Source organism: Coregonus clupeaformis, chromosome 21, assembly GCF_020615455.1.
Source record: "Coregonus clupeaformis isolate EN_2021a chromosome 21, ASM2061545v1, whole genome shotgun sequence".
Classification (NCBI taxonomy): Eukaryota; Metazoa; Chordata; class Actinopteri; order Salmoniformes; family Salmonidae; genus Coregonus; species Coregonus clupeaformis.
Window position 1 is genome coordinate 22,113,559 of NC_059212.1, and position 26,271 is coordinate 22,139,829.

At 42.6% G+C, this 26,271-nt stretch overlaps 1 protein-coding gene across 3 annotated transcripts in view; it reads left to right on the top strand.

Annotated features, from left to right (window-relative positions):
* The window catches only part of myripa (myosin VIIA and Rab interacting protein a), a 66,293-nt gene extending 41,270 nt beyond the window's left edge, over positions 1 to 25,023 (top strand). The window contains exons 5-16 of one of the 3 annotated variants that reach the window (XM_045206247.1): positions 11,318 to 11,395; positions 18,325 to 18,422; positions 18,510 to 18,590; positions 18,668 to 18,829; positions 19,228 to 19,375; positions 19,728 to 20,335; positions 20,429 to 22,669; positions 23,156 to 23,341; positions 23,487 to 23,648; positions 23,768 to 23,830; positions 24,050 to 24,145; positions 24,732 to 25,023. In XM_045206247.1, the coding sequence (XP_045062182.1) occupies positions 11,318 to 11,395; positions 18,325 to 18,422; positions 18,510 to 18,590; positions 18,668 to 18,829; positions 19,228 to 19,375; positions 19,728 to 20,335; positions 20,429 to 22,669; positions 23,156 to 23,341; positions 23,487 to 23,648; positions 23,768 to 23,830; positions 24,050 to 24,145; positions 24,732 to 24,755 (3,947 nt within the window). In that variant the 3' untranslated portion in view covers positions 24,756 to 25,023. The remainder of the gene's footprint in view (positions 1 to 11,317; positions 11,396 to 18,324; positions 18,423 to 18,509; positions 18,591 to 18,667; positions 18,830 to 19,227; positions 19,376 to 19,727; positions 20,336 to 20,428; positions 22,670 to 23,155; positions 23,342 to 23,486; positions 23,649 to 23,767; positions 23,831 to 24,049; positions 24,146 to 24,731) is intronic. The other 2 variants (XM_045206248.1, XM_041841792.2) reach the window with 2 other exon arrangements.
* The last annotated feature ends 1,248 nt before the right edge of the window (positions 25,024 to 26,271 follow it).

Below are 26,271 nucleotides of genomic sequence, written 5' to 3' on the forward strand. Positions count from 1 at the left end.
ATACCCATCCACGACCCATTTTCAATGCCCTGGCTGAGGGAAGGAGGTTCTCACCCAATATTTGATGGTACATGGCCCCGTCCATCGTCCCTTTGATGCGGTGAAGTTGTCCTGTCCCCTTAGCAGAAAAACACCCCCAAAGCATAATGTTTCCACCTCCATGTTTGACAGTGGGGATGGTGTTCTTGGGGTCATAGGCAGCATTCCTCCTCCTCCAAACACGGCGAGTTGAGTTGATGCCAAAGAGCTCCATTTTGGTCTCATCTGACCACAACACTTTCACCCAGTTCTCCTCTGAATCATTCAGATGTTCATTGGCAAACTTCAGACGGGTGTGTATATGTGCTTTCTTGAGCAGGGGGACCTTGCGGGCGCTGCAGGATTTCAGTCCTTCACGGTGTAGTGTGTTGCCAATTGTTTTCTTGGTGACTATGGTCCCAGCTGCCTTGATATCATTGACAAGATCCTCCTGTGTAGTTCTGGGCTGATTCCTCACCGTTCTCATGATCATTGCAACTCCACGAGGTGAGATATTGCATGGAGCCCCAGGCCGAGGGAGATTGACAGTTATTTTGTGTTTCTTCCATTTGCGAATAATCGCACCAACTGTTGTCACCTTCTCACCAAGCTGCTTGGCGATGGTCTTGTAGCCCATTCCAGCCTTGTGTAGGTCTACAATCTTGTCCCTGACATCCTTGGAGAGCTCTTTGGTCTTGGCCATGGTGGAGAGTTTGGAATGTGATTGATTGATTGCTTCTGTGGACAGGTGTCTTTTATACAGGTAACAAACTGAGATTAGGAGCACTCCCTTTAAGAGTGTGCTCCTAATCTCAGCTCGTTACCTGTATAAAAGACACCTGGGAGCCAGACATCTTTCTGATTGAGAGGGGGTCAAATACTTATTTCCCTAATTAAAATGCAAATCAATTTATAACATTTTTGACATGCGTTTTTCTGGATTTTTTTGTTGTTATTCTGTCTCTCACTGTTGAAATAAACCTACCATTAAAATTATAGACTGATCATTTCTTTGTCAGTGGGCTCTCAATAAGCCAGATTCAAGTAACTTTGTGGTGCTGAAACTTGAAGCAGCAGCCGCAGCACAATCAATCAGAAATGGACAGCTAATGTTGCTGAAAGTAGGCAAATTCGAGTAGGCAACCGTCTTCATTTTAATTAGACTTTACTAATAACAAGAAGGCTGCCTGTTTTACAGATTACATTAGGCTATATCCATAGATTTGTCAGTCAATTCCTCCACCCCCATGCACTCTTTAAATAGCCTACCTCCCTGTCATTGATGTGCTGTTAAATTAAAACCAAGAATTGAGGGGGTATGAAAAGGTACGCCATAAGCCTACCTTTTATTAAAGAAAATGGTCAAAAAGCACAGGCCTACCCCTTGTGAAAATAAAATGGAACCTCTCATTGGGTTAAGCCACGGAAGAAGAGTAGCCAGCAGTTAAAGCTTACATTTTTCTGCGTTGGTAGGCCTACTCTTTCTAGGGTCGAAAGGTAGGCCTAACTTTTGAAAGTACCATGCTCAGATTCCTAATGATGTCTCCTATTTAATTATTTGCAGACAGGGACAGTTTCCTTGCAAAGAAAACACACTGATTTGGCATTAGAGAAATATGATAAAATGAGCACATACGCCTATCTGTCTGTCCATTAGCCTGTAATTTCGGTAATCTGTGTGGTATAAAAAAATATTCTGCTAATATGTAAAATGAAGTAGAATTGCATGACATTTTTATAAAAGGATATTTTTTCTCGGACAGGCAAATACGATGATAGATTCATGCAATGATTTTACTATAAAGGAGCTCTTTACACCCCTACTCTTTTCCACGGTGGTCTGCGAACCCACAACTTTCTGGCCTAAAACCATGTGCACTATCAAAATTCCTCCAATGTCATGTAATGCTTACAGGACGAAGAACAATTTAGCATATTATTTTTTTAAGCGTTCAGGGAGGGTTTAGGTAAAATACTGTATATATTGCTGAAGACAGGGCCATCCATTTTCATTTCAGAGAGGTCCGACTTTCTCCACGTAACCCTTATTATAAATAACGTTCACTCCCTTAGCAGCCTTGTATGGTATACACTAGATGCCTTCAGGTCAAGCTGTGTGTGTTTGTGTGTGTGTGCGAGCATGTGAGTGAGTGAGGAGTGAGTGAGTGTGTGTATGTGTATGTGTTGTGCAGCAGGACTGTTGAGGGAGAAAGAAACAGGATTAAGCGCCTGCAGGCTTTAATTTTATATAAAAAGTTCACGGGCAATGTGTAGGCCACACTGATTTTAGGAAAGGAAGCAAAAATCTGTGTGTGCGTATATTATGTTAATGTAATAGTAGAATGCAATGTGAATGCCTCAAAGGTGTGACTATTATTAGTGTGTGGATTACATTCTACTTAATGCCCTCTGCCATATTCATAAAGCCTACGATGCTCCAGAACCTTCAGGGGGAGGGCAGGACAGCTTTGGCAACAGATATATTTGCAGTAGTAGGGGTCACCTCTCTCCCTCCCTCCCTCTCCTTCCTTCCTTCCTTTCTTCCTTTCTTCTCTCTCTCTCTCTCTCTCTCTCTCTCTCTCTCTCTCTCTCTCTCTCTCTCTCTCTCTCTCTCTCTCTCTCTCTCTCTCTCTCTCTCTCTCTCTCTCTCTCTCTCTCTCTCTCTCTCTCTCTCTCTCTCTCTCTCTCTCTCTCTCTCTCTCTCTCTCTCTCTCTCTCTCTCTCTCTCTCTCTCTCTCTCTCTCTCTCTCTCTCTCTCTCTCTCTCTCTCACCAGTTGAGGGATTTCAGATCATTCTTCATGTTTGTGAAGGAAAGGTCACGTTAAAGCTGAGAGGAGGATGCTTTAGAATGTAGATCTTCTGTGTTAGACATGCTGGAGCAGCATGAAACGTTCAAAATTGTTTTCATCCCAAATTGATTCCTCCTCACAATATGTTGGCAAATTATGATGGAACAACGTTGATTCAACCAGTGTGTGCCCAGTGGGTTTAGGCGTCACTGCTGGTGTAAGCTCTCCTGCACAACATTATTCACCTGTTAAACACAGAGCCATCGGCTAGTGACTCAACATGCTCTGGGACTTCTCCAAATACCACAAGAAGGAGAATAGAAGCATAGCTCTCCATAGCCCATTTGTAACAGTGAGCAACAATGAATGTAATTTCAAAGTTCAAAGTTAATTCATCGAAAAGGTGCTTTCTCGCAGTACAAAGAGTCTTGTGCTGGCAGCCTGGTTAGGCGACCGGATTTGATTGAATTGAGGTTTGCTAGTAAAGCACAGAGTGCGTGAGTGACTGGGTTTGAACCCGGGTCATCCATCAGTGTGACAAGACAAAACTGTGTTAGTCGGCTGAGCTAAAGCCTAGACATTAGCAAGGTTACTCACACTCTCTGTGCTTTAGGAAGGAAGGTTGCCTCAAGCAAGGTTACTCATCACGCGAGTGTGCTGGAATTTGTCAAACTACCTCTGCAGAGCACACAGAGAGCCTGGGGAAGCAGACTGGAGGCTGCTGATCGAGTCAAGCCAGGCAGAAAACCTCTTAGATGTAAGTCCCCAATATATACAGGACTTTGAGTGATTCGGTTCCGACTGACATTTTGGTGTAGAAAGCGCTGTGTGTGCGCCGTAGGGTCCCTGCCTTATGGTGCCAGAAAGCCCCATCTGTCTGCTTTCCGCTTCCACACTCTCAGCGGCGCTGAATTGAAGTGTCATGTTTCAGACCCCACATTTGCATAGGGAGTGACGTGTCACATTTTTTCTAGCCAATCCAGACAAATAATCAATTTGCTCTTCCTCTGAATGACGGAGCCCAACCTGGCATACCGCATATGAAAGGTGACAGTCTATCGAATCCAACCGTTGTGGTTTCATCTCGCTGTGATATTCTCAGACAGAAAATATTAAATCATTTGAATTGAAACAAGACTACTTTCTCATGGTTGTCACGATCGTCATAATGATTGGACCAAGGCGCAGCGTGATATGCGTACATCTCTTTAATAGTGTACTAGCAACACGATACAAAATACAAAACAACCAAACAAAACGTGAAGTCCTCGGTTAACAACACAAACCAACACGGAACAAGATCCCACCAAAACACAAGTGCACAACAGGCTGCCTAAGTATGGTTCCCAATCAGAGACAACAAGCAACAGCTGAATCACGTTGCCTCTGATTGGGAACCACCCCGGCCAACATAGAAAACACATGAACTAGAAACTGAACATAGAAAACGAAACATAGAAACTACACATATAAACTAACACCCTGGCTCAACATAAAAGAGTCCCCAGAGCCAGGGCGTGACAATGGTCACACGGACTAAATCACCTTGTGCACAGTAGCGGATAAAATCACTGAGGAAGCCAAGCCAGAAAAAAAAGGCATATTTAAATTGATGTGTTGTGATAATTGCGTTGTTTGCTGTATAATCTGTTTGTTCATATACCTTGCGACCGTGATATATAGGCCTAAAGCCGAGACAATAAGAAGACACAGTGGCAGAATAAATTCAATCACGCCTTTGTTTCATCACAAAATTGAGTCCACAAAGCATATTGCATGTAACAAACAGTTACATGACCTACAGCATGGTCAGGCAAGTTAAAACCAGTTACATTTAATTAAATGTAATCGAAAATGTCATCTACGTAATCCCCAAAAGTAATTATTTATCATGAGAGGGCCATAAACAATAACTAGTAATGCTGCATACTCAAAGAAAGGTTAACATTTCATCTTTCTGGTAAATGTTTTTATTAATTGCTGAGGTGTAGTCACTTTTGAGGACAAAAGCTCAAGTACACAGTACAAATATAATTAAAATATGAAAATATGAAATATTTTATTTGATGTATTTCCTATTCAACAAAACTGTATGAATAAGGCTTGAAATGACTTGTACTGTATGCTTTCTAAATATACAGTGCTATGAAAAAGTATTTGCCCCCTTTCTAATTTTCTCTACTTTTGCATATTTGTGATACTGAATGTTATCAGATCTTCAACCAAAACCTAATATTAGATAAAGGGAATATAAGTGGACAAATAACACAACAATTACATATTTATTTCATAAACAAAGTTATGCAACACCCAATTCCCCTGTGTGAAAAAGTAATTGCCCCCTTACACTCAATAACTGGTTGTGCCACCTTTAGCTGCAATGACTCCAACCAAATGCTTCCTGTAGTTGTTGATCAGTCTCTCACGTCGCTGTGGAGGAATTTTGGCCCACTCTTCCATGCAGAACTGCTTTAACTCAGTGACGTGTGGGTTTTCAAGCATGAACTGCTCGTTTCAAGTCCTGCCACAACATCTCAATTGGAATTAGGTCTGGACTTTGACTAGGCCATTCCAAAACTTCCAATTTGTTGCTTTTTAGCTATTTTCATGTAGACTTGATTGTGTGTTTTGGATCATTGTCTTGCTGCATGACCCAGCTGCGCTTCAGCTTCAGCTCACAGACGGATGGTCTGACATTCTCCTATAGAATTCTCTGATACAGAGAAGAATTCATGGTTCCTTCTATTAAGGCAAGTCGTCCAGGTCCTGAGGCAGCAAAGCATCCCCAAACCATCATACCACCACCACCATGCTTGACCTTTGGTATGATGTTCTTACTGTGGAATGCAGAGTTTGGTTTTCGCCAGGCATTACTGGAACCATGTCGTCCAAAAAGTTATACTTTTGAATCACCTGTCCATAGAACTTTCTTCCAAGAGTCTTGATGATCATCCAGGTGCTTTTTTGGCAAACTTGAGTCAACTTTTTGGACGAGATGGGTCCCATTGAGTGTAAGGGGGCAATTACTTTTTCACACAGGGGAATTGGGTGTTGCATAACTTTGTTTATGAAAGAAATGAAATTAATATGTAATTGTTGTGTTATTTGTTCACTTATGTTCCCTTTATCTAATATTAGGTTTTGGTTGAAGATCTGATAACATTCAGTATCACAAATATGCAAAAGTAGAGAAAATTAGAAAGGGGGCAAATACTTTTTCATAGCACTGTAGCATAATCAAAATATAAAATGACTAACTATAAGATTTCACCTTCCTTATGACTGTAAAATACATATTTGCATGTTTAGTGTTAGAGAAAATGTGCATATTTTCTGAAGGTCTCTCTTGATCAAAACATCTGCCGCCATCGCTGTGAATTTCTCACAGAGCTCTAGCTTGGCTTCCTGAACTCGTTAGGAACTCGACTTTCATCTCATATTAATCTTGTCCGTCTATGACAAACAGAACGTGTTTTTTTGTTAAATATCTATGAATTATTTTAGATTAATAGCTATAAATCTATCTCTGAATGTGCTACTGTGATCAAACCACTCTCTCCTGCTGCGCTACGAAGGATTGCAGCCATGTGCTTTGTCCGTGGCTGTGATGTAGGGTTCAGCCAGGAGTTGATGGACAGTCAGAAAAGTGAATGAAATGGTAGGGAGGACATCCCAGCTTCAAGTGGTTTCAGATTTCACATCCTACATCACACAGGCTCAGAAAAATCAGTTGGAACCAGGACTATCTCTCAATGTAAGCCATTTCGATCTGCGGTGTTCACAGATCAATTTATAAGTGAAAATGTTGGTCGGAACTGGAACAAGAAGGGGACCTTACATCTAAGAGGATTTATTAATGTTTCCGACATTTTCTGACTACTAAACAACTATTGATTTAATACCAAGGAAAGTTACCGCAAGTCGCAAAGAAAACAGGAGCTGCCTCCACTATTCCAGCATCATTTCAACTTCAACATTTCAACATCATCAAATCACCTATGCTTAGTCTAATACAGTGACAACTAAAAAATACCAAAAACCAATTTAGTCCAATCAACTTAAGCTAAATATGATGTGGCTATCCATGGTTCTGATTTCTGTGTGTGTGTGTGCGTTCGTGCCAGTAGAAAAAACATTTTGACTCACTCTACTATTAGAGAAACGCCAAAGCAATCCTTCTCTCTTTCATGTTGACGAAACGGTCTATGACTCTGTCATACAGTACACACATTTATTTTTTGTTGTCTTAGGCTACCTGGCTAAAATGCTTGCTCGCTAGCCTAACTTCCTTTCATGACCAACATTAGCTAGTTAACAATAGCCTTCTACATCTAGCTACATATTGAACTTCCATCCTCTCAGGCCAGGGGCAGAAACGCCATTATAATCATTGGCCAGTATGGAGAATTAAGTAAAACCAGTGGCTAGCTAGTTAGCTAAAAAAAAGTCAAAATCCCTTTCTCCATCCATGGCTAATTTAGGAAAGGGCCAATTTTAGCTAGCTAGCTATCTAGCTACTGGAGGACAACAACACAACGAGATGCAACAATTCAAGTTGTTTCTGTCAATGGCGTATTGCTCTCGATGTGATGTGATTGGTGTGAAGCCAAATCCAAACTGGCTTCCCTTGACACTTTTTTTTTTTGGTGTGCTAGGACCATTTACAGATGAGCTCCCTCAGTTTAGCTCTACGCTGATTGGCTATTATTTTAGACTTTTTTTATCAAGGGAGGCCAAATGCTTGCTGGCTTCCCTTGCATTCAATGCTACGGGCGGCAACAATGTCATACTCTTTTTGCCCAGACAGCATCAGAAAGATGGCCGACACATACAGAGACAGAGGGACGCTGCTTCGCTCGCTCTGATGCTTTCTCCGGTGAGATACATTCAGCCTCTTGTGAATCGAAGGAAAATAATGAAAATTATGAAACATGTTAAAAATGTTTCTTTTTTTGTTCTTGCTCAATTTTTTGTGAAAGCCTGGCACCCATGAATACACGCCACTGTTTGTGCACACATTTGAATGGTGTCTCTGCGCCGCTCAGTGGACGTTTAGGAGGAAATTATCTGTTGTCAGTATATGAAAGTGTGCCAATATTGTACTGTCACTAAGTATTTTATAGTTATAAGAAAGGTGACATCTTAGCTTCCACACGCACTCTCTATCCGTCAATGGATCCTCACTTTTTTGGATATAATTTATATGGACCTGTTTACCGCTGGGAGATGGGAAAGTGGGGAAGGAGAGAGTGAGCGAGTGTGAGTGTGTTTCCTGTTTCTTGTGTGTGTGTGTGCGTGCGTGTGTGTGTGTGTGGTTGCGAGGTCACGATCTACTTCTATGCCCAGTATGGGTCCACCACCTCCCTGAGGGGCTTGTGGTGACATCAAATACCATGTGACCTTTAGCTGCTGTCTTCTAAGGCCTCATTGTGAGGGCAGACTTATAGTGACGTGTCTGATACATACACACACTTCACAGACTGGACGAGGGGTCACTGGCACTCTGACTGATGTAGAGTGTGTGTGTGCGTGTGTGTGTGCGTGTGCGTGTGTGTGTGTGTGTGTGTGTGTGTGTGTGTGTGTGTGTGTGTGTGTGGACCCCCAGTACACAGTCAGTTAGCAATAGAGTCACAAAGAAAACAGAATGAGGCTTATTTGTTCACAAATCTAGTTCATGTCACTCAAGTTCACTGCCACCTTCCTCCTTAAAAGGACTGGAAATGACCATAGTGTTCCCCAATCCACTTCTGAACTACATGAACACTGGGCGCACACAGTCCAGGGATAAGGCTGATAATGCCTCACACAAGACCCAGTAATGCAGTTATATAACAACAAATAACCTCAGCTTTATGTGCATATTTAGAGGGCGTGAATAGAGCTCAAAGCAGAATGAGAATTTATGACTAAGGCTGTTATGGTGACTGTAATACCAGTCATGACGGCAGTCAAATTCCACTTGACGTTTAGTCATGGTAATTAGGCTTCTCCAAGCTCTGATGCTGCTGATGGTCATTAGTAACCTACCAAACTTGCTAACTGCCTGGTACTCAGCACTCTATTGTCCCTCTAATCACTCTGACATCAATGAAAATCTAATCGAAAATCTAATAAAATACTTAATGAGAGCCCATGAGTTCATGTTGCGCAACATTTCTATAGGCTATGCAATTGCGTGAGAAAACAGAGTGATGGCCTCTATTAAAAAGAGGAGGATCCCGTCAGCTTTCTATAGGCTAGGCCTACTATATTTATTTCTCAACTTTCCTAATATTAAGCACATTGCTTCTCTTTACAATAGGAGTATAGCCTACCTGGCTGGCATGAAAATGAACCATGGGAAAAGCGTCCTCCATTCGCTATTTAAGTGCATAGATTACGTAATTTTTGCATGATAATGGTCCATTCTAAATCAAATCAAATGTCACATATATATTATTTAGTATATGTAAAGACAAGATTAAATCAAGAATAGTGTGATGGGTGACAATATTAGCCTATCACAATTATATTTGTCACTTGTGAATGATGCCCAGCTTAAGGCAAGAAACAGCACATGCTTTTTTTGCGACTTTTTCAAATCATAGTCACACACCTCCTGTAGCCTATCCCTTAGGCATATATGTTTTGATAAGGTTTGTATCAGAACTAAAGTGGCAAAAAGCAGCGTGTGAGTTTCAAGTTTGGGGAAGATAATTTTCACCATAAAAATGCACTTTTACAATAAAAGCATTACATGCATAATTGCATTTGTGGTCACTTTTGAGAATTGTGTTTTCCTGCTAATGGAACATTTCCGCTTATAGCCTACTGCCGTGTGCGCATTGCTGCGCATACACTGTGAAGAAATAGCCTAATAATTTATCAACATTTTAAGCTAAACGTTCTCATCTGTTGCGTCAGGCTCATTGCTTAAAACAGGTTTTTTGATGCTAGTGGTTGTATTAATTTGGGATCTATTGCATCCCACAACTGTCCCAAACTATTTTTGGAATATGTATTTCTCGCACAGAATAGAATGGGTCAACTTTTGTACTATGGGGGATAGTAGATTGACATAGGCTAGTGCTTTGCTGTTTGTTAGGCCTACTCATCTTGTTGGCTGACGAAAAGTAAATGTGGACAGTTCTTCCAATATCTTCAATATGCGCCTCGGAATTAGATAAGGACGCACGCAGTTACGTAGCCTGTGAGAAAGACCCGATCACATGATGGAGAGCTATGTGAGTGAGAGGTGCTTATAATTATTATATTCAGCCCAAGGGCACATTAGCATTATCAAGTGCTTGTCAAATTGTGAATGAGAGACTGATGAAGTGTGTACAGCCTGCACAAAAACAAAGCAGAGCTCATGCCTTTCATGTGTCTTTTTTCAAATCATCATTAGAGTCACATCATGCAGCCTTAGAATGTATTGCGCTCCAGCAGGTATATCTCACTGGTCATCCCCAAAGCCAACACCTCCTTTGGCCGCCATTCCTTCCAGTTCTCTGCTGCCAATGACTGGAACGAATTGCAAAAATCTCTGAAGCTGGAGACTCTTATCTCCCTCACTAACTTTAAGCATCAGTTGTCAGAGCACCTTACCGATCACTGCAACTGTACACAGCCCATCTGAAATTAGCCCACCCAACTACCTCATCCCCATATTGTTATTTATTTTGCTCATTTGCACCCCAATATCTCTATTTGCACATCATCTCTTGCACATCTATCATTCCAGTGTTAATACTAATTGTAATTATTTTGCACTATAGCCTATTTATTGCATTACCTCCATAACTTGCTACATTTGCACACACTGTGTATATATTTTCTGTTGTATTTTTGACTTTATGTTTTGTTTTACCCCATATGTAACTCTGTGTTGTTGTTTTTATCGCACTGCTTTGCTTTATCTTGGCCAGGTCGCAGTTGTACATGAGAACTTGTTCTCAACTGGCTTACCTGGTTAAATAAAGGTGAAATAAAATAAATAAAAATTACATGGATTTATTAGACTTTTTTAAATGTAGATGTTCCAAAGGTCTGTATCAGTGGCTTGTAGGCAATGTGAGGAAGCCAGGAGATGCTAAATGTGTTTATGTTAATTAACAGTCAATTACCGTGAGAACGGCAGTTATTTGCTTGACAATCACCGGCTGACAAAATGTCATGAGTGCCACAGCCCTATTTATGACTAGCCTTTTGGTACAGGAAATACCTCAGGCATAAGTTAACACTGCACAGGCAAACGCCCTATTCGACTGCAATTAAATTGTTCTGCAATATTTCTCGCTATAGCCTGTGTACTATAGCTGTTTATTTGAATGCTCTATGTGTGAATGCTGTGGCATAGTAAGCATAGTAAGTCAGTAAGCACAAAACAGGAAAACATTATTTGAAACAGACAAAGTTGTCCAATGCCTTAAGTTTTCCAATACCCATTTTATTTTCCTGTTTACACCATTTTGCTACATTGTGACCTACTGAACATGACCCATGCCCTGTGTGTTGTATCTCTTTGCAGAGGGTAGCACGTATGAGGAGAGCATCGGCAATGAGGGCAGCATCTGTAGTGAAAACGCCTTCTACAGACAGAGTGAAGGTAGGCTTCTGGCTTTCCCATTCTAAAGTATTTCACGCATTTATTGAAAGAGCAGATAGGGGGCGGTAGGTAGCCTAGTGGTTAGAGTGTTGGCTTAGCAACCAAAATGCTAATTTGAATCGCTGAGTCGACTAAGTGAAAAATCTTTCGATCTGCCCTTGAGCAAGGCACTTAACCCTGGTTGCTGTCAATAATGGCTGATCCCTGGCTGTGAACCCACTCTCAGGGGGATATGCAAAAAAAAAACATTTCCACTACACACTTGTGTTTATTTGTTGACAACCATTATTATTTATTTTTTCATAAAATAAATTCTGGTTCCGGTGGCATGCATTGAAACTGGTGGCTATCTTGTGGCTTTTCTTATGCAAAATAACTATAAATGAACTTATTTTCAAATGATTGTCAACATATAACATCACATTAAGGTGTGTATATGTATTTATATGTATGTATGTATGTATGTATGTGTATATGTATGTGTATGTAAGTATATGTACAGTGGGGAGAACAAGTATTTGATACACTGCTGAATTTGCAGGTTTTCCTACTTACAAAGCATGTAGAGGTTTGTAATTGTTATCATAGGTACACTTCAATTGTGAGAGACGGAATCTAAAACAAAAATCCAGAAAATCACATTGTATGATTTTTAAGTAATTAATTTGCATTTAATTGCATGACATAAGTATTTGATCACCTACCAACCGGTAAGAATTCCGGCTCTCACAGACCTGTTAGTTTTTCTTTAAGAAGCCCTCCTGTTCTCCACTCATTACCTGTATTAACTGCACCTGTTTGAACTCGTTACCTGTATAAAAGACACCTGTCCACACACTCAATCAAACAGACTCCAACCTCTCCACAATGGCCAAGACCAGAGAGCTGTGTAAGGACATCAGGGATTAAATTGTAGACCTGCACAAGGCTGGGATGGGCTACAGGACAATAGGCAAGCAGCTTGGTGAGAAGGCAACAACTGTTGGCGCAATTATTAGAAAATTGAAGAAGTTCAAGATGACGGTCAATCATCCTCAGTCTGGGGCTCCATGCAAGATCTCACCTCGTGGGGCATCAATGATGATGAGGAAGGTGAGGGATCAGCCCAGAACTACACGGCAGGAACTGGTCAATGACCTGAAGAGAGCTGGGACCACAGTCTCAAAGAAAACCATTAGTAACACACTACGCCGTCATGGATTAAAATCCTGCAGCGCACGCAAGGTCCCCCTGCTCAAGCCAGCGCATGTCCAGGCCCGTCTGAAGTTTGCCAATGACCATCTGGATGATCCAGAGGAGGAATGGGAGAAGGTCATGTGGTCTGATGAGACAAAAATAGAGCTTTTTGGTCTAAACCACTCGCCGTGTTTGGAGGAAGAAGAAGGATGAGTACAACCCCAAGAACACCATCCCAACCGTGAAGCATGGAGGTGGAAACACCATTCTTTGGGGATGCTTTTCTGCAAAGGGGACAGGATGACTGCACCGTATTGAGGGGAGGATGGATGGGGACATGTATCGCAAGATCTTCGCCAACAACCTCCTTCCCTCAGTAAGAGCATTGAAGATGGGTCGTGGCTGGGTCTTGCAGCAAGACAACGACCCGAAACACACAGCCAGGGCAACTAAGGAGTGGCTCCGTAAGAAGCATCTCAAGGTCCTGGAATGGCCTAGCCAGTCTCCAGACCTGAACCCAATAGAAAATATTTGGAGGGAGCTGAAAGTCCGTATTGCCCAGCGACAGCCCCGAAACCTGAAGGATCTGGAGAAGGTCTGTATGGAGGAGTGGGCCACAATCCCTGCTGTAGTGTGTGCAAACCTGGTCAAGAACTACATGAAACGTATGATCTCTGTAATTGCAAACAAAGGTTTCTGTACCAAATATTAAGTTCTGCTTTTCTGATGTATCAAATACTTATGTCATGCAATAAAATGCAAATTAATTACTGAAAAATCATACAATGTGATTTTCTGGATTTTTGATTTTTTAGATTCCGTCTCTCACAGTTGAAGTGTACCTATGATAAAAATGACAGACCTCTACATGCTTTGTAAGTAGGAAAACCTGCAAAATCGGCAGTGTATCAAATACTTGTTCTCCCCACTGTGTATATATATATATATATATATATATATTTGCGAGAGAAAAAAAAACATATGGGGGATTGGAAGTGATGCAGACAATTACATTGATGGTAGTTATAATCTATCTGCAATCTTAAAGCTGATCTACCCCCTAAAAATAAAATTAAAAAAACATAATAATAATAAAAAAAAAAAAAAGTGTGGGACGTTTACTGTATTACAAGGAACAAAAGCAGGTCTATTTCACTCCAGTAGTTGGCATATTCTGTACATTCACAATTCACCTGTGGGAACATGGTGGCTCTCAACACCCGACAACAGAAAGAGTTGGCCACTACTATCCGAGAGATTGTTCATGCGAAAATGACCTGTGCCCTCGACTTGCAATTAAAACGGATAAATGAATCTCTTGCCCTGCTCACTTCTAAAGTGGATACCTACTCAACTAAAGTGGAAGGTTTCGAGACAGCAGCCAATGTGACAGAGGGGCGACTCCATGACCTGGAAACAGCGCGAACTAAGCTAGAAGGGGAAATCAATTTCCTAAACAGAATCACTCGAAAATCATTCCCGTAAATTCAATGTGCAGCTTTGATGCTGCCATAGGACAATGATGAGGAAACCCTCTCAATTGGGTAAAAGGAACACTATTATTATTATTGCTGAACTTCATTATTATTATATTGCCTATGTTCCAGGACATTTAGACAATGATGACTCCACGCCAATTAATGAACAATGGACAATATATTGAGATGCCATACAGACTGGGGTTGCTTCCTTTTGGGGCTACAGTACATTGCAGGAAACATTTGTGACCGACCGGCTCAGTCCTATGTAGCAACATTTGAAATTGTGTTTCTTACATTGGATAAAAGTAGAGACTCAGAGCTAGAAAAGTGTATATCATACACTGCAGTTGAGGACCAATGGGAAAGTAATTCTGCTTTGAAAGTTGATAAACTTGTAACCCCACTTTTGAGAAAATGGACCTACAATGTTTTGGTACACCTACTGGAGAGCTCTTTGTCTACACCCATTCAGCATTGTTCACACCCTCTTAAGTCTTAGCCCCACCCATCTCTTTAAGGAGTCACATGTGAGGCCATGTGCTAAACAGAGTGAGTAAGGTAGTGTAGTAAACAACCAAAGATTTCAAGACTAAAAATTGTGAAAGTAGTAGAAAAATACACTTTATCTAGTCCTAGGCCTATATCCTAATCTGACTTTGGTGCAGGTCGTGCTGTTCTTCTCATTACCGTCTCTGGTAAACACACACTATTTAAAATAAAATCAAAGTATATTTGTCACATACACAGGATACGGAAAGTGTAAACGGTACAGTGAAATGGTTACTTGCATATAAATCATAGTAGCAATATCAAAAATAGAAAGTGTCCAGATAAATATTGTATAAATATTTTATAATTATTGGATGATTCTTACTCAGACACACTTGTCTAAATTGATGGGTCATGTGAAAGAAATTGTAGTATCGCGTCAATGCTGGTAATTATTGCTGTCAAACAAAGAGTCTGCTTAGGCTGTACTTTGATTATAAGTTTTATTTATATCACAAGATGTCAGCATAAGTTTACAGACCCTGCCGGGCTGGAGAACAGTGTCCAAAGATAATATGTCTGTTCTAACCTCTCCTTTGTCTAGCCTATACTTATAAGGTATGCAAAAATATGGGTTGCTCCCTCTGCTGTCCAATCACCTGTCTCCCCTGGGGCGTCACCCTAAAAACGTCTCTTTTAGAACTAAAATAAACATCCCCTCAGGTTCCACTAGAATAGTCATAATCTTAATACACTACAAAATGCTATAACCACCCCCCATCCACATCTAGCTAGGTGTCTAGACATGAAATACAATAGATGACGTAATCAACCCCAGATAACTGGCTAACTTGAAGGGTCATGTAATCATCTGGTGAAGTGAAGTTTTTTGTTTAGACATGTAGCTGGCTATCTAGCTAAACAATGAACCTAATGGTGCTTTTAAGACAATTACGAGGTCAAATCATCCATCAGGTCGGAAAGTCGGGGCTCTAGAAAGAGGCCTGAGTTCCCGAGTTGGAATTCCGAGTTGGATGACTGTTCAAAACTATTTTCCCCAGTCGGAGCTCGTTTCTTTCCGAGTTCCCAGTTGTCTTGAAAGCACTGAAGTCGGAAGTTGGAGATTTCAGAGTTCCCAGTTGTTTTGAACGTGGCAATAATCCCAACCCATACTGATTGTCATAGCTAGCCACCATGCATTAATCTGCAGGAAGCTAAAGCTAACCAACTAGGTTAAATGTTAGCTAGGCTACATTAGGCTATAACTAGCAATGCAAATGGTTTTCTGTGATAATATTACTACAAAGATCATAAACGTAATGTTAGCTAGCAAGCCAGCCAGCTAACGCTTGCTAGCTAGCTAACAGTACGCTTTAACTTGCAATGAACTTGCAATGTTAGACTGTAAACTCTCCTTCCAGACTCACATTAAGAATCTCCAATCCAAAGTTAAATCTAGAATCTGTTTCCTATTTCGCAACAAAGCCTCCTTCACTCATGCTGCCAAACATGCCCTCATAAAACTGACTATCCTACCGATCCTTGACTTCGGCGATGTCATTTACAAAATAGCCTCCAACACTCTACTCAGCAAATTGGATGTAGTCTATCACAGTGCCATCCGTTTTGTCTCCAAAGCCCCATATAATACCCACCACTGTGACCTGTACGCTCTTGTTGGCTGGTCCTCACTACATATTCGTCGCCAAACCCACTGGCTCCAGGCCATCTATAAATCACTGCTAGGCAAATCCCTGCCTTATCTTAGCTCATTGGTCACCATAGCAACACCCACCCGTAGTCTGCGCTCCAGCAGGTATATCTCACTGGTCATCCCCAAAACCAACACCTCCTTTGGCCGCAATTCCTTCCAGTTCTCTGCTGCCAATGACTGGAACAAATTGCAAAAATCTCTGAAGCTGGAGACACTTATCTCCCTCACTAACTTTAAGCATCAGTTGTCAGAGCACCTTACCGATCACTGCACCTGTACACAGCCCATCTGAAATTAGCCCGCCCAACTACCTCATCCCTATATTGTTATTTATTTTGCTCATTTGTGCCCCAGTATCTCTATTTGCACATCATCTCTTGCACATCTATCATTCCAGTGTTAATACTAATTGTAATTATTTTGCACTATAGCCTATTTATTGCCTTACCTCCATAACTTGCTACATTTGCACACACTGTATATATATGTATTTCTGTTGTATTTTTGACTTTGTTTTGTTTTACTCCATATGTAACTCTGTGTTGTTGTTTTTATCGCACTGCTTTGCTTTATCTTGGCCAGGTCGCAGTTGTAAATGAGAACTTGTTCTCAACTGGTTTACCTGGTTAAATAAAGGTGAAATAAAAAAAATAAAAAATGAAAACGACTTTCTGACCAAACTTGAAATGTATAATATCTGAAAATGTAGCCGTTGTTAAGTTGCGTCAATTCAAATCTGGTATTAGGAACAAAAGAGGTCAATACACGTCTTCTAAAATAGACTAGTATTTTAATTAATGCAAAACACTTCAATGGTAAATATGATGTTCGTATATACGGGTCCACTGAAATACCACGCAGGGCACTCAGAGAACTGATCCATTGTTCTAAGTTCTTCTCCAAATACTCTGACAGAGATAGTTCCCGCTCCCTGCTGGCCAATCAGAGTAGAGACTGAGCGTGGTTTAGACTTACTCAGCCTATCGTTGGCGCACAGGCTGGTCCCAGCCCCTTGGCGCTTCACTATATTCCAATCCCTCAGCCACAGTTATAACAGGCATTATCTGCTCTGCTCTGCTCCGTTCAGAATCAGAATAAATGCGTCCCATGGCTCCCCCTTCTGGTAATTGGGATAAAATTCATAGTGCGGTTTAAAAATGTATATGGCAAGGTAAACGATCCCGGATAAAATGTATACATTTACAAAGAGGGAAAGACGTAGGAGGACTATCTTTGACCAAACTTTCAATTGTATTTCCAGGCTCTAGCATTTGTCCCCATCCTAAATTGGTTCAGACAATTGGTTGAGTATTTCCAGGCTCTAGCATTTGTCCCCATCCTAAATTGGTTCAGACAATTGGTTGAGTATTTCCAGGCTCTAGCATTTGTCTCCATCCTAAATTGGTTGAGTATAGAGATAAATATGATGTCTCCTATTGCCCTGGAAGAGGCGGTCTTCACTGGTATATCCCTTAAACAATGTAAATTACGATTTGGTCCTACTTTTGCTCACACTTTCTATTTGGTGCAAAATTGAAAAAATAAACTGTAACTGGGAATCAAAATGGCATGCCAATACTCCAATATTTCACAATAATGCCTTGAGTTCTGGAGGGCATCCTTTTGCATTCCCCCAGTGGTGCAAATGTGGAATCCGTACGCTTACCGATATCATGGACAGTAATGGTTTGAGAACATTCCAAGATTTGAAAGATACATTCACATTACCAGGTAATTCATTTTTTCTATATTTACAACTTAGGTCAGCTACCTAATCATCTAATGATGGGATTTATAAATACATTATCTGGGCTCCTGAAAGGACTGATCTCTATAATGGATCAGGGTTACCTTTATATGCGTTTATTGATTTTTTTTTGTTGTACCTGTAACCCCGCTCTGAAAAACATAAATTTCTAAAATAAATAAAAAGTTGGTCACAAAAAAAGAATAACAAAAATAGACGAACAAAACACTAAGTACTACCGCCCTCTGCTGGCTGGTGTGTGTACAGCAAGACTTACTTTAATCTAAAGAAACCTCTCGATTATGTCCCCATCCCTTTTCAGAGCACAGCATGGCAGAGACCCTCACGGTGGCACTGAGGGTGGCAGAGGAGGCCATCGACGAGGCCATCGCCAAGGCAGAGGGACACACCGACAGTCCGGTAACATATTCTGCGGGAGGTAGTTATGTCTAAAAAGAGTAATCATCTTATTGACTGTATATCTGACTTCGTTGTTGTTCTGACCAGGACAAGCAAAGCGAGGCGAGGTATCTGCGAGACCACAGGGAAGAGCTGATTGAGGAACTGACCACAACCATTGTGCAGAAAGTACGTCCAAATTAATTTAATTGAATTTATATTCATTTCTATTAAATTAAATTCAACTCAATTTAATTTCATACTAGATCATCCGGCGGAGGAAGAACCTGGCTGAGATGAAGCCAGACTATGACCTGGACTGGCCCCCCGACAACCAGAGTGGTGATCAGCCCTTGGTTTCAAGCTCCCCCAGCTCCCAGCCCCAGATCTCCTGCACCACTTCAGCCCGCGCCAAGGCCTCTATATGGGTTAGTATGGAGTGTAAGGTTGTTCAGGGAACTACCTTACATGATCAGTAGCCTTGCCTAGGCTTTAGCTCAGAGGGCTAACACAGTCTTGTGCAGACGACCCAGGTTGCCGAACCTCGATATCCAGGCTTCTTCATGTTTGTTCAGAAAGCTGAGTGATAAATGAGACTTGGAAGCATGGTAACTCAAGACTATGGGTTGCCTAACGTAAAGTCTTGTGTTAGTTGATGCCCAGGCTTTAGCTCAGAGGGCTAACTGCGGCATGCAGTTGATCCAGGTTCAAAACCCAGTCTGTCACATATTACCAGTACAGAACATATATATACAGTGTGGCCTATATTGATTATCTTTACCTCTCGTTAGATATTCAACTATTTAATTACTTGTATTTGTCTTAGCGGTCTCACTCTGCCTTCTCCCTGCTGGATGACAACGTTGTGATGCAGTGCTCTGGAGTTTCCCAGGACTCTCAGCAGGGGCTGAAGAAGGAGGGAGGAGTGGCAGGGTTGGCCAACTGGAAGAGTGTTGACCGCCTGGACAACTCCAGTAAGACCCTGCTGGCCACTCTGCTAGTCATTATTCACACGCGCCATTACAATGGTCTTTCCACACACTTAGTTTAGTCATTTTCAAAATTACTTATTTTTTTATATATTTTTTTCAATTATTTATTTGCTTTACTTGCATGTCCTAGACAATTACCGTTTCAAGATACATACAAATATGTACTGTTCAATAGGGGGAAAATAAACAAACAAAATGACCTATTATTGATGTACTGTGGTAAAAGACTGGTGGCTAAAGGCATCCTCCCCTGTGTTTGTGTGTCTGCCTCTGTCTACTGCGTGTGTGTGTGTGTGGCATCTGTCTACCCTGATGTGTGTGTGTGTGTCCGGAGGTGCGTCCTCAGTGCTGAAGAGCCCAGATGGGAACTGGATGGCCCTGCAGAGCACCCAGCTGTCTCGGCCCAGCCTGCTGACCAAGAGGAAGTCGCTGGTATTCAGTGTACTGGAGAGGGAGTCCGGTGTGATCTCCGCCTACGATGAGATGGGCTCAGATGACGCCGAGGGGGGAGAGGGGGCCTGGGGCGCCGCCCTGCTGGAGATACGCAGAAAAATGACCAACAACAACCAGGGGTCAGAGGCACCAGACGCCCAGGCCTCTTCTGACCAGCAGCACAGCCTCCCCTCACCCTTGCTGGGCTACCACGCCAGCACGGACACCCTCAACTCTGAGTCTGAGGTAGGAGAAGATCAGATTCAAGGTCAAGGGCCGAAGCCCCAGAAGCCTCTGCTCGCCGTCCTGAAGAGAAAGGTGCCTGTGGAGCACCGGTGCACCCCCTCGTCACGTCGGTCATCCCGGCCGGGCATCTTCGACGTGAACTTTAACCCTGAGGGGATAGAGGCTGAGAGCAGCGGGGCTGATGAGCTGGAGGAGGGGGGCAAAGTCAGGAGGACACGAAGGAGGAAGAGGACTAAGAAGGATCAAGGGGAGGGAAGAGGAGAGGTAAAGCGAGACTGTCTGTCACTTTCACTTATCATGTTGGACTTCCATTTAATTTCTCTGATATCTTCTATGTCTTCTATCTGCTGTTAACAGGAGTATAGCAACATGCTGCTGGATGACCTGTCCAAGAAACTAAGCGTGAAAAAGACCAGCCAGTCTGGCGCAGTCACCCCAGACACTCTGACTTTGGACGGTGGCTTGACCTCCAGGGCGCTGACCCCTGAACCATGGGGTCCTGAGGGGGAGGCCCCCGGCTGTGGGGCCCCTGAGGGCCAGGGAGGAAGGACCACGGGAGTGACCATCAATCTTGAGCAGGAACTGACCATCAGACTGAGGGAGCTGGCCAGCCAAGTCAGCCTCGCACACCTCTCATCAACTGAGGACGAACTGGACAGACCGGGAGAGGACGAGGGAGGAAGGGAGGGAAGGAGAGAAGGAAACCAGGCGGAGGAGAGGTTATGGCATATAGAAGTCGAGATGGAAGGAGGGAGAGCGGGAGAGGGTGAGGAGGAGAAGAGGACAAAAGAAAGGGAGGGAGATGGAGGAGGAGAGCTGAAGTCGACACTAATCAAGCTAGCTAGTCAGGTCAGAGGCACAGAATTCTCATCCACTGAAGATGAGTTGGACAGAGTGGGTAGGGTTGAGGAATGGGAGAGAGAGTGGGAGGAGAAGAGCGCAAAAAAGAGGGAGAGAGAAGGAAGAGAGGAGCTCACCGTCAAGTTGCGTATGCTGGCTAGCCAAGTCACACATTTCTCATCAACAGAGGAAGAGCTTGACCGAGTGGGCGTCAGTGATGGAGAGATGGAGGAGAAGAGAGAAGGAGAGAGGGAGGGAGAGAAGGAAGAGCTGGCATACAAACTGTGCAGACTGGCTAGACAGGTCAATGCCGCGCAGTTATCATCAACCGAGGACGAGCTGGATAAAGTGGGTCTCTATGATGAAGAGATGGAGAAAGGGAGAGTGGAGAGAGAAGGAGAGAGGGAGGAGATAGACGCGGAGGCACTGTGGGAGATGGAGGGAGATAAAGAGGAACTGACCTCCAAGTTGAGAGATCTGGCCAGTCTCGTTAGCGCCTCCCAGTTCTCCTCTACGGAAGACGAACTAGATAGAGTGGGAAAGAACGAGGGAGAGAGGGAAGAGGAGGAGGAGGAGGAGGAGGAGGAGGAGAGAGCAGAGGGGAGCAAAGTAGACAGACTGAAGTCGTCCAATAGAGTGGCAGACTGGGTCGGAGAGAGACGAGGATCGATGGAGGGAAAGTGGCATGGAGAGAGATGGGGAGAGATGGAGGGAGAGAGGAGGAGGGGACAGGTGGAGAGGGTGAGCGAGAAGCCCTGGTACCTGGGGGTGATGATGGAGGTGGAAGGGAGGATGAGGAACGAGGAGAGGAGAGATAGCGTCGGTGAACTAGACGTCAGACTCTTTGACTTTGAGGATGAAAGTGAGAAAGAGGGAGAGCTGCAAAGCGAAGAGACGGACACAAAGGTAGAGGAAGAGGGAGTCATGAAGGTACAGAGGATGATGGAGAGGATGTTTGAAGGAGTGAAGGAAGGAAAGAGGGCAGGGGAAGCAGAGAGAAAGGTGGAAGGAGGAATGGGAGAGGCAGAAGTGGGAGAAAGAGAGCGAGAAAGAACAGAAAGTGGGGACACTGTGGAGGAAGAGGTGATGTTTGACGACATAATCAGCAGCCTAGTGAACACACTGGGTGGGATGGAGGTAGAGATGGATGGAGAGATGGTGGCGGACCCAGAAAGAGAAGAGAGAGAAGAGGATAAGAACAAAACAAAAGTTAGAGAAACTGAGTTTAAGGAAGAAGAAGAGGTAGATGAATATCTAATTAATGAGATGCTAATGTTAGAACAGCTTTCAGACAGGTTTGGCACTTTAGATAAGACTGGAGTCAAACCTCAAGAGAAGGTTGGAGGGAAGAAAAGACTAAGAGACTCTTGGGATAAGACAGTAGAGAGTGTCGTGGAGCGAGGTGGAAAGAAGGTTGGAGAGAAAGATGAGCAGACTGAAACAGAGACCCATAAAAGTCTCCTACCACAGAATTTAGATGAGAGAAAGGAACAAGTATCAGACCAGACAAAGAAAGAGACATCCCGAGACCTGGAAGAAGAGAGCAAGAGAGTAGAAAGAGGGGGAGATGAAGGTGGGGAGGTGGAGGAGCAAACGAGTGAGAAGGAGATGGATGATTTTGGGGAAAGAGAAGGGGAGAATTTTGGGAAGAATACAGACGAGAAAGAGAAAGAAACTGAGGGCAACCGAACTAAGGACCCAGAAGAGAGCTCCCCCTGTGTTCAGGAGGAGATACTGTCTTCAGAGGAGATCCAGAACGTAAGAAACTAAAAGGACCTAGCTTCACCCATAGAGATACCAAAATTGCTATGTAATTCTGTGGCTCTACCCTTTCGACATTTCTAACCTCAAAGCAACTAACAGCTGTAACATTAACTCTGTGCTTGCTACTCTATACCCTTCTACTTTCCCTATCTTCCCCCCCCTCTGTCCTCCTTCGTTCCATTGCTCTGTGTTAATGATGAGGACCTAGAAAACACACTCCAGTTCCTTTCTGCTTCGCTACAGCAGGTGAGATCACAAACTAACTGATAACTTGACCGTGCTTTGGACACCGGGGGGTAGCGCTATATGCAATCAATCAACCAATCAAACACTTTGTTTCTCTTGAATCTGGCTCTTCTCTGCTTGTCTAAAACGGTTATTCCCAAATTAATGGATGTGTTGCACACAGAGACCTAAGGCTTTTAGGGATTGCATAAAACTTGTGTAAATCCAATCGTGTGTGTGTCTGTGTGTGTGTAGAGGTACTCGGCGATGTCACTGCGCAGTATCACCACTGAGGTGCTGAAGGTGTTGAATGCGACAGAGGACCTACTCCAGGGGGTGGAGGAGGGTGACTACGCTTGTTCTCCTCCCTACACCCCCTCACTGCCCCTCAACACTGACACCAAGAGGCTGGACGAACAGCTCAGCAGACTGGAGGAGAACGTAAGACCTGTCTGTCTTTGTGTCTGTCTATCCTTTAACATATTTCACTGTCCCTGTGGGTTCAAGAACACTGATGCTAATGTTATAAAACTGCAATGCCAACAGTCAGTCAGTCTGTCTGTGCCAACTGAACTGTGCCTTTCAGGTGTATGTGGCGGCGGGCACAGCGTACGGCCTGGAGGCGGAGCTGGATGACCTGGAGGAGTGTGCCCGGGCCATCGGCGATGCCACCTCTGACCTGGAGCTGTCCTACCTGGAAGAGCAGGTGGCATCGGCTGCTGCCCAGATCCATCAGTCTGACCTCCAGGTGTGTTCAAGTCTGGATGCCCTCTGTGTCTCATAGCTAGTTAGTTAGTGTCCAAAATGGCACCCTATATTCTCTATGTAGTGCACGACCTTTGACCCGAGCCCTTTGTGGCATTTCAGACGCAGACTTTTGCTTTGGAAAAAAGGAGAAAGCGGGGGATTTTACCTCGGGTTTTACCTCGGGTATGATGACATTAGAATTAGAAAATTGTATGTTATTGTATGTTTGAATGTTGGTGATTGTCACATAATGAAAATAGCAAATAAAATGTTTGAATGAAAGAACTAGACAGATGTCCATAATGTGGATATTTGCTTTAAAACATACAATTCAATTGTGTTTTTAAGTCCTTTTAAGTTGATCTGAGTGAGAGAATATTCATGTTATGTACTTTGTTGTAGGTGTCGGACATTGCAGCCAGGATCACAGCTCTGAAGAACGCAGGTCTCAACGTGGTCCCACAGAACCGTTTCACTAAGCCCAAGAAACAGCCTAAGGTACTGGACCAGACCAGGTCACTTAGCACTAGGACCAGGAGTTTTACCTGCTCAGGTCATGTGGTCAGGAAAAACTCCTGGCCCTACGTGTCACTCACTAACAATTTATTTTAAACATATCTTGTGATTTTCTAACAACAACTAATCAAGTGGCACATGACTCTCTGCAGCCACAAATGTTGGACTTGTCAAGGCAAAAGAGGCGGCAGCTACCTGCTCCAACCTTGAAGGTTTAGAGATATATATACATATATCTCATTCAGTGGAGGCTGGTGGGAGGAGCTATAGGAGGACGGGCTCATTGTAATGGCTGGAAACCACATGCTTGACTCTGTTCCATAAATTCCATGCCAGTCATTACAATAAGCCCGTCCTCCTATAGCTCCTCCCACCAGCCTCCTCTGATGTCATTATATATACATATAAATATATATATATATATATATATATATATATATATATATACACACTGTATGCCAAGATAGTCACATGTACTACAATCACATTATTTCCTGTATTCAGTAGTGTGTGGTCTTATACTGTATGTTGTTCTGTATTTTGACCCACATGCCTTATCTCTTCTCAGATAAAGAAACCTAAGCCGGACTGATCAGGCATGTTGACCCGTCATGACCCCTAGCTTCCCCCCACACCAGTGCCTTGAGCCCCTTGTCCATTCAGGACGGTGCCATCCGTGTCCAGTCAGAGGGGTGCTACCTGCCTTTAACCAACCATCAGGACAATGCAGAGTACAGACTGACAGTATTACCAGTACCTTTGGCACTGTGGACAAAGATGAGAGTTATAGATGTTAATAATGAGATGAAAATAGTACATACTTTATGTAAAAAATAAAAATGGATGAAGTTAAAAACAAAGCTGGTTTCATTTAGAATATTTATCGTAAATATCATGTGACATGTCAATAATTTCTTTATTATTGGACATTTTAACCAATCAGTAACCATATAGCCATATAAGGTAATGAAGAGAACATTGCTACAATGATGGACTCTAACAAGCTGTGTGGCTCCTGGCTGAAAGCTGTGATTAATACTACTGATTGTTTTAACATGTTTTAACAGTTAAAGGTCCAATGCAGCCATTTTTATCTCAACATAAAATCCTTTCTGGGTAACAATTAAGTACCTAACTGTGATTGTTTTAAATTAAAATGTACAAAAATGTACAAAAATAGCTTCTTAGCAAAGACCAATTTCTCAAGCAAGAATTTTGCTAGGACTGTCTGGCAGAGGTCTGAGTGGAGAGGGGAAAATTGAAAACTAGCTGTTATTGGCAGAGAGGTTTGGAACTCTTTCTTATTGGTCTATTAACTAATTTACCACCTGGTGATGTCACCAGGCAGGCCAAAACTCCATCCCACCAAAACAGGCTGACATTTCAGGTGGTCTTTTCAAACAGCTCTTACACTAAAAGGGCATTATCATTATTTTCACAATTTCACAGTATTATTCCAACCTCAGTGTGGATATACATATATAAAACACAGGAAAAACACTTTTTGACTGCACTGGGCCTTTAACATGTTTAATAGTCTATCATTGTTATGGGAACAATTACATATTAGAGACACTTATTGCAATAAGTGCTAAATGACATCCTTAATCATCAATGATTTGTCTAATACTGTATTAAGTATCTGTTGAATATGGGTAATACATCATTTCGTATTTTCATGTAGACAGAAAGTCCCACAATAAAGGTCTATGGTCGTTAGTTCTTTCTAACCTTGTACATTTTATGTTTGATTTTACATTGTAAATTATGGCGCACAATAAAATAATCATTTAATTACTTATGGCTTATGATTGTGCTCCTACAGACAGACATTTCAACGTGAAGGCTAGCTACTTGTCTTCCACTATTACAAGTGTGGGAACAAAGTCATGAACTAAAGCCTTGAAGCAATCAATCTTGAGATTCATCCACACACAGAGTTTGCCTAACCTTGTAGGGTAAAGAGACGGGGAAAATACGTTTGTTTGGGTTTTTGAGTGGAGGAAGTGGCACCAGTGTCTGACATTCCTCCTGTGTTGATGGCGCCGTGGGATCTGCACACAGGGGTTCTGGAGAAATAAAAGCCATCCTTATGGAAACAGACATTC